The 7,631-nt window shown below is 33.5% G+C and overlaps 1 protein-coding gene across 1 annotated transcript; it reads right to left on the reverse strand.

Moving 5' to 3' along the window:
- Positions 1–4,551: 4,551 nt before the first annotated feature.
- On the reverse strand, positions 4,552–7,242 carry LOC127105401 (putative pentatricopeptide repeat-containing protein At3g15930). Its single transcript, XM_051042584.1, has one exon. The coding sequence runs from the start codon at positions 7,140–7,142 to the stop codon at positions 4,884–4,886; it is 2,259 nt and encodes a 752-aa protein (XP_050898541.1). The 5' UTR covers positions 7,143–7,242; the 3' UTR covers positions 4,552–4,883.
- Between the last annotated feature and the right edge of the window lie 389 nt (positions 7,243–7,631).

The following is a 7,631-nucleotide window of genomic DNA, read 5'->3' on the forward strand; positions in this document are numbered from 1 at the left end:
CTTGAATGTTTTTTTCTTTCCCATTCTTTTGCTACATAAAACCTTCATAGAAATGTGATCAAGGTGTTAATTCAACTTCTGTTTTTATAGAAGTGTTTCGGAGTCAAATTGTTTCTTGAGTCTTGCTTCATAAACTAGGTTGTCAGAACCTAACTTTGACCATTTTGGAATTTGTGGAATCAATGCTTTTCAAAACCTAACATTTTTTCAATTTTCTTCTGCTAATTTGTTTATTTTGTTAACTTTTTGTTGATGACAAAAGGGGAAGAAAATCATGGGAGTATTTAAGAGGATAAAAGTATTTTTGAAATGCTTTTATATACCTGAACCCTCATCATAACTTATTTAATGCTTAAATCTGAATATATATGTTTTATGCTATCAAGATAAGTTTAATTAACTTGTATAGGACTTAGGGGAAGCTTACAAAACTCAACCTTAGAACTATTAGACTCAGGGGGAGCTTACAAACCTCAGACTCTTATGTTGTCAAGTTAGTTAAATTGATCAACCATTATTCTTAAATACATTTGTTAGACATCATCCAAAAATGGGGAGATTGTTGGAACATGATTTGTTCATATCCCTTAGGTTTTGATGATAACAAAGTAATTAAAGAATAAATGGGTATACTAACATATGTTCAAGTGTGAAGAATCTTAGAGCTTAAAGTCTACTCAGAAATAACCCTACTAAAAGTATTTGTTGACAAGCTGAATGTCTCAGACTCTGATGGATCAGAATATGATTACTCTGAAGGATCAACCTCTAAAGGTTCATACTCTGATCATGGTGTTTCTGCCTCTGGTGACAACTCAGACTTTAGAGACTTCTGCTTAAGGTTCTCAAATTTTGGTCCATACTCTATCACCATATCAGACCTATCTTGTCAACATCAGACTTAGGGAAAAAATAAACTAGAGTCCCTAAGGCTCAAGAAAAGTTTATGCGACTTCTCTAGTTCGCCCCTCGCCTGATTTATGCCTAGTATGATAAAGATGCAGTGGACTATGCTATAACTTATTGGTTAACGATCTTAACAGGATTTTTCTTCCGACGTCTCTTTCTTGGAGTTGTTGCATTTCAAAATGTCAGATGTAAAAACAATTTTTCAATGACTCTTTTTCTGCCTATATAAAAGGGAGCTGAAGATTTAAAGGAAGGTTAACAACTACTATACAATTTAACATAACGCGTTGAGTACAAACTTTGAGCTAAAGTTTCACCTGTCTATTTGCACAAACTCTTAAAATTTCTTATTTCTGTATATCTTAAAAATCTTAAGTTTTAAGAAATATTGTAGTTGTTGTAACACTTATATACTTTTGATTGTGTATCAAAGTATAGTTGTAATATTTTCTACTAAACTGCTTTTTTTTAAGTAGAGGAAGTCTCTTGCAATGTCGCTTGAGCAGTGAAGTCTCTTGTCTGTGTGCTTGAGTAGTGAAGTCTCTTTCTGATGTGATTGAGCAGAAGTGTCTTGCAGAATTTCTTGAGGGGAAGTTTCCTTTTGGATTGATTGAGTAGTTGAAGTCTATTTCTGGTTTGATTGAGCAAAAATGTAATCAATTTGATTATAGTGAAAATCTCTTGTTGGATAAGGGGACTGAACTACTCTCAATTTAGGAGAGGAACCATGATAAACTTTGTGTGTTGATTTGTTTATTACTTTTGAACTTTATTATTATTCCGCTGCCATTGACACTCTGGTATCAGACTCTAAACTTGTTCAGATTTTGAAATTATCGAAAAAGTTCTTCCATACACAATTCAATCCCCCTTCTTGTGTATTTTTTTTTTCTCCTTCATATTCATGAGGAGGTTGCAGAAGCTTTGGGTAGTCCAACCCCTAGAATGTTGGAAAATGAAAACAACCTTACTATAGTCATGTCAGCAATTTTAATGAATCAAAGTTTGTGAAAGACACTCAATCCTTTGAGAAGAACCACAACACTTTAGCTACTACTTAAAGAGAGGATGAAGATTTTTTGAAACAGTCTTGGGCCAATACGGCGAACATGGAGAAAAACACAACTGAACCTGATGAAGATATTAGCTCAGATCAACATGGTTTTCAGTTGAAAATTTCAAAATCAAGGGGAAAAAACTAAGATATGTTTCAAAAAGCAAATGGAAATTAACCCAATCAAAGGATGCATCTTTTGAGCCTTTTGAATGAAGTGCATCTATTGCAATGGCAAGGGTTTAGCTAATCACCCCATAAGATTAGCCCTTAAAAATCTCATTAAAACTCACAAACCAGACCTTTGTTTTATTTCAGACCCCTGGATGAACGTAGCTAGGCTGCCTTTCAAATTCTTTGACTCCCTTAATCTTAAAGTGTTTGCTTGTAACCACAGACGTGACTAACCTGGATCCTCAAATTTTGTCTGCCTCCGAATAACATGTGGTCTTTTCTCTCAATTCTAATTCCACTACTGTATGCATGGCTGCAGTTTATGCCTCCAACTGTCACATTTCTAGAAGTAATATTTGGAATAGTCTTACTAAAATTATCTCTGCCAATGGTTTTCCTTGGTGAATTGTTGGGGACTTCAATGCAATTCAAGGTGCACATTAACAAATTGGCAAGAATAACCCCAACATGGTTCCCATGATGGATTTCACCAACTGGTCAAACAGCAACAACCTTATAGACATTCCCACTAAAGGCAATTTCTTTACTTGGTCTAATGGTAGGGAAGATAGATACTTAGTTGAAAGAAGGCTAGAAAGAGCCTTTTGCAATCAGCTTTGGCTTTCCAGCACCACTAATATGATTGTATCTACCCTTATTAGGCTTAGATCAGATCATTATCCTCTTCTCCTTGATTTTAGCTTCTCCCAGTACCATCACTATTCCAGTTTCAGGTTTCTAGGCATGTTGACTCTTCATGAAAAATGTGAGGCGTTCATTGCAAAATGCTGGTCTGTTCAGGTAATTGGCTGCCTAATATATGTCTTGTCAAAGAAGTTACAGTTACTCAAAACTTGGAACAAGGAATTTTTTAGTAATATTCATGCACTTGTTCAAACTGCAATTGTTAAGCTTGCTAACATTCAGTCCCAGCTTATTTGGAATGGGGATAACAAGGAGCTTTAGGATCAATAAATAATGGCTCAGCAGGATTTATAGAAAATTCTTAATATGGAGGAAGTTTTCTGGAGAGATAAAGCTAAAACTAAGTGGCATCTTGATGGGGACATGAATAAATTTGTCTTCCACAAATGTTCTAAGATTAGAAAATCTAAAAACACCATAACCCACTTTAGAACCAATGAAGGTCTGCTTCATGATCCAGATGAAATGGCAGCTCATGCTTTGATCATATGTAAAGTAAGAATTTTAATCCTACAATTGAGTTTTGATTGTTGATAATTTATATCATAATTTACTTAGCATTAAGTGAATTATGTGACAAATGTAATAAAGTATGGTTTAATTCTTCTTGCGAGGTCATTAAAACTCATAAACAATTTTTTTTTTCTTTTTCTATTAAAATATTTTCGAAATTATAAAGAGATCATGACTATAGAAGAATTCGTATATATTACCTCTGATGAAACTAACCTTAGTTTTGTAGCAGAGGTAGAAATTTGTGTTTGTGAATGTATTTTAAGAAAAAGCTTCTTAGAAAATAAAAATAAATATATAAAAGAACAAACATAGAGAATGGACGAATGGACAACCTCTAAAGATCTTCATCTTGACTAATAACATAGAAAATATCTCAAGAAAGGAGACATCCTTAAACAGATTAACATATTGAAGACATATTTAATGAATGCGAAATGCAAAAAAAAAATCTCAAATTCTACGACAATAAAAATGAAGGTAAATCGGTAGAAAAAGTAAGAATAGAGGTATGATCAACTTTCTCTCTTATCTTTTTTCATTTGGTTGAACAAGTTTATTTTTAATATCATTTTAAATTTATATATCTTCCTTCACCTTCATTTTTATTAATAATTATTTATGCTAAGTGGGCTAACAAAGTAATGCAGGTTCCATTTAAATTTGAGTAAAAGGAAATTGGAACATTGATTCCATTTAAATTTGAGTAAAAGGAAATTGGAACATAGTCTAAATGCATACATAAAGCCCAACCTTAATCAAATCCTAAATGCAACCAAAAACATCTTCTCAATAAATTGGTTTCAAATATTGAATTTTGTCCATCATGGAAGAGAAGTATGAACTTATGCTTTTTGAAACAAAGTTTTCAAAATTGTACTTTTAGATCATTTTTTTTGTGCTTTTTGATAATGGAAAAATAGGAGAAGTATACTCTATATTTGTTTGGAAAATTAAAACTCCAGTTTTTCATCATCAAAATGGAAGAAAATATAATTCTATGTATTTAACAGGTTTTGATGGTGCCATAAGGAAACAAAATAAAGATATCATAAACATCATCAAAGAATGAAGAAAGAATATCTTAAATCAAAAGGCATGAATTTCTAATAGTTGACTTAAACAAAGTGTGAATTTCAAGTGTCTCGTTGTTATTCTCCATATAGGAAAAATAATTAGTCATTCCAAGACGCACAAAAGTAAGACAGACATCTGAATAGCCACTATAAAAAAAAATACATCTTTGAAAGTCGTATAAATATGTATAATAAAGTTACAGTCGTTGAACTAAATCTAGAGTTGTAAAGGTATGTCCAGATTCAAGCTCTAAATCAATGGTTATTTTTGGTAAATCAAGGTAACCCCAACACATATCTGCGGAAACTAATCTCTCTTGCTAACTGAGATCTATTTCCATGCGCACCAGTTAAGAATCAAACCTAGATCAAATGGCTAAGGGAGCTAAACATGTATCACTTGTTGTGCCACCCCATGTTGGTATTGATGGATACTTCATTTGTTAAAATATTTACCAGAAATTATTACATGAACATAAACCATGCCTGAAATGATGAAATCTAGTTTTGTCCCTAACTATTAGTTCCCTGTCGTAAATCTTCGAAACCATCATTGCCATGTGGTGACAATCCACACACATTCTAAGGTTCTTCACTATTCTTATGGTAACTCCATGTCCTGAACAAATAAGAGCATAAGCAATAGCCAATTTCTCACTGTGCCAATAAAGTGAAGTTTCCTTATCCTCTTCACCAACATCAAGAAAAACCTCTGATGTATCAGGTGAATACCCTGCATTTATCAATTCTTGTTTCATGTTTTCTAACTTTTCATAAATCTCTTCAGACTGAGGATGTGACTTGTCTCCGGCAACAAATTCATAGACAATACCATTCATTTCCATCAAACTACAGCCTGGTGTTTTCTTGATTCCTCTCTCCATCATCAATTTCCTTACTTCATGCAAATTTTCCCATTTCTTGCATGCAGCATATATGTTACATAACAGAACATAAACAGCACCATTCTCAGGCTCTAACTCAAGTATTTCTTTAGCTGCCATTTCTGCTAGTTGCACATTTTTGTGAACTCTACAAGCACCAAGTAGTGATCCCCAAACAATTGAATTTGGTTTTAGTGGCATATTTAAAATGACTTCAAGGGCTTCTTTTAAATGCCCGGATCGACCGAGAAGGTCAACCATGCATCCATAATGTGCTACGTTAGGTCTAATTCCATGTTGGATGGTCATGTTGGAGAAAAAGTTTTTTCCTTTCGCTACCATGCCTACATGCGTACACGCACACAAGACTCCAATATAGGTGATTTCATCTGGTGTAACCGAAGCTTCTAACATATTTGAAAACATAGTAAGAGATTCTTCACCATGACCGTTATTAGCAAGCCCAACTATCATTGCTGTCCATGTAAATTTGTCCTTGTTCTGCATTTCATTGAATATTTTCCTTGCTTTCTCAACATTCCCACATTTGAAGTACATGTCTATTAGAGCATTCCCAATGAAAGTATCATTTTTAATCTTGTTTTTGTCAATGTAAGTCTTTGCCCATTCACCTAGTTCAAGTGCTCCTAGGTGAGCACAGGCTGTTAGAATGCTAACCATTGTGAATTCATCAGGTTTCACATTTGACACTTGCATCTCGCGGAAAAGCAACAAAACCTCTTTGAAACGATTCATTCTAAGGTAGCCATCAATCATAGCAGTCCAAGAAACATAATCTCTCTCAGGCATTTGTTCAAAATACTTCCTTGCTAAATCAATCCGACAAATATTTGCAAACCCAGTAACAATGGATGTCCAAGAAATTACATCTCGAGTCTTCATATCGTCAAAAACACCTTGTGCAGCATCCATTTCTCCACAAGATGCAAACATATCAATCAATGCATTTTCCAATATGAGATTAGGTTCAACAATACCATGTTTTATATACTTATAATAAACGTACTTGCCCCCATCTAAATCCTTCAATTTGGAGCATGCTGAAAGCATCAAAACTAGAGTAACCGAATTGGGCAATACGCATTCACATTTCTTCTCCATCTCAATAAACAGCCTCTTCGCTTCCTCAAATCGCTTAACCCTATTGTACCCAGATAGCATTACATTCCACGTGACCACTTCCCATCCATCACCCATGTCGAAAATCTTGCGTGCTAAATCCACTAGCCCGCATAACGAAAACAAGTGCACAAACGCCTTTTGAACAAACAAATTAGAATCTAAAAAACCATGTTTCACTGCATGGTTAAGTAAAACTCTCCCATACTTAAAAGTCATATCTTTGGTAAATCCCTTCAACAAAAACGGAAACGTAAAATTATCCGGCTTGATGCCATTGATCAACATTAGTTTATACAAGGAAACTCCACTCTCATAACAGCTTATCCTAGAATACCCTTTGATCATAGTATTCCAAAGGAACACATTTGGTTGTGGAATTTCTTCAAACAGTTGACGTGCATAATACACATCCCCTGATTCCTTTGTACAACAGAAGGTTATAACTCTAGTTAGAAACAAATGGTTTGAAGAGAGACCTACTTTGATTGTGTGTGAGTGAATTTGGTTTAATTGATACATAGAGTTGCAAGATTCAAGCAATGAGATAGGAGATTCTAGTAACGAGTTTGAAAAAGAGTTGGAAGGAGTGTTTGAAATCATTCTCTTGAGGAACAAAGAAAGAGAAAGTGAAAATTTTGGAAAGGAAGAAGACAAGAGTGTTGGGGAACAAAACATTAAGAACATGTTACAATGTAATAATGTAATATGATCTATGTTACAATGAATTATTTATGATTTGTTGAGCTCAAACCAAAATACATAGTTTTAACTATTAATTGATCCAACAAACATTGGACAAAATGAAAAAGAGAACAGTGTAGGAAGTTTAAGTGAGTTAAAATAAATAGACAAGGCTTATTCAAATTCAAAATAACTAACATATACTTGAGTTTTTTTTTTAAACTATCATTTTTGTTAAAAAAAAGTTGAAGGCAAATATGGTATATAGATAAATAGATTTTCAAAAAATTACAAGAGATCGAAAGTAAAGCAAAAGTGTGTAAAAAAAACAAAATAAATGAAGTGAGATCAAATAGAAACAAGTGCAAAAAATAACTCTAAACAAATAACCGTGTCAGTAATTATTATTGAGATATAAGATATAATTCAAGTTGTGTATGACTCAAACTCAAAGTTAATTAGCATTTAGGGTTTGTTACTTAGTTTGTTATT

This window comes from Lathyrus oleraceus, chromosome 7 (assembly GCF_024323335.1).
Source record: "Lathyrus oleraceus cultivar Zhongwan6 chromosome 7, CAAS_Psat_ZW6_1.0, whole genome shotgun sequence".
Classification (NCBI taxonomy): Eukaryota; Viridiplantae; Streptophyta; class Magnoliopsida; order Fabales; family Fabaceae; genus Lathyrus; species Lathyrus oleraceus.

Excerpts from the sequence above, each read along its gene's own strand:
- LOC127105401 (XM_051042584.1), bottom strand. The coding sequence starts at position 7,142 with ATGTTCTTAATGTTTTGTTCCCCAACACTCTTGTCTTCTTCCTTTCCA.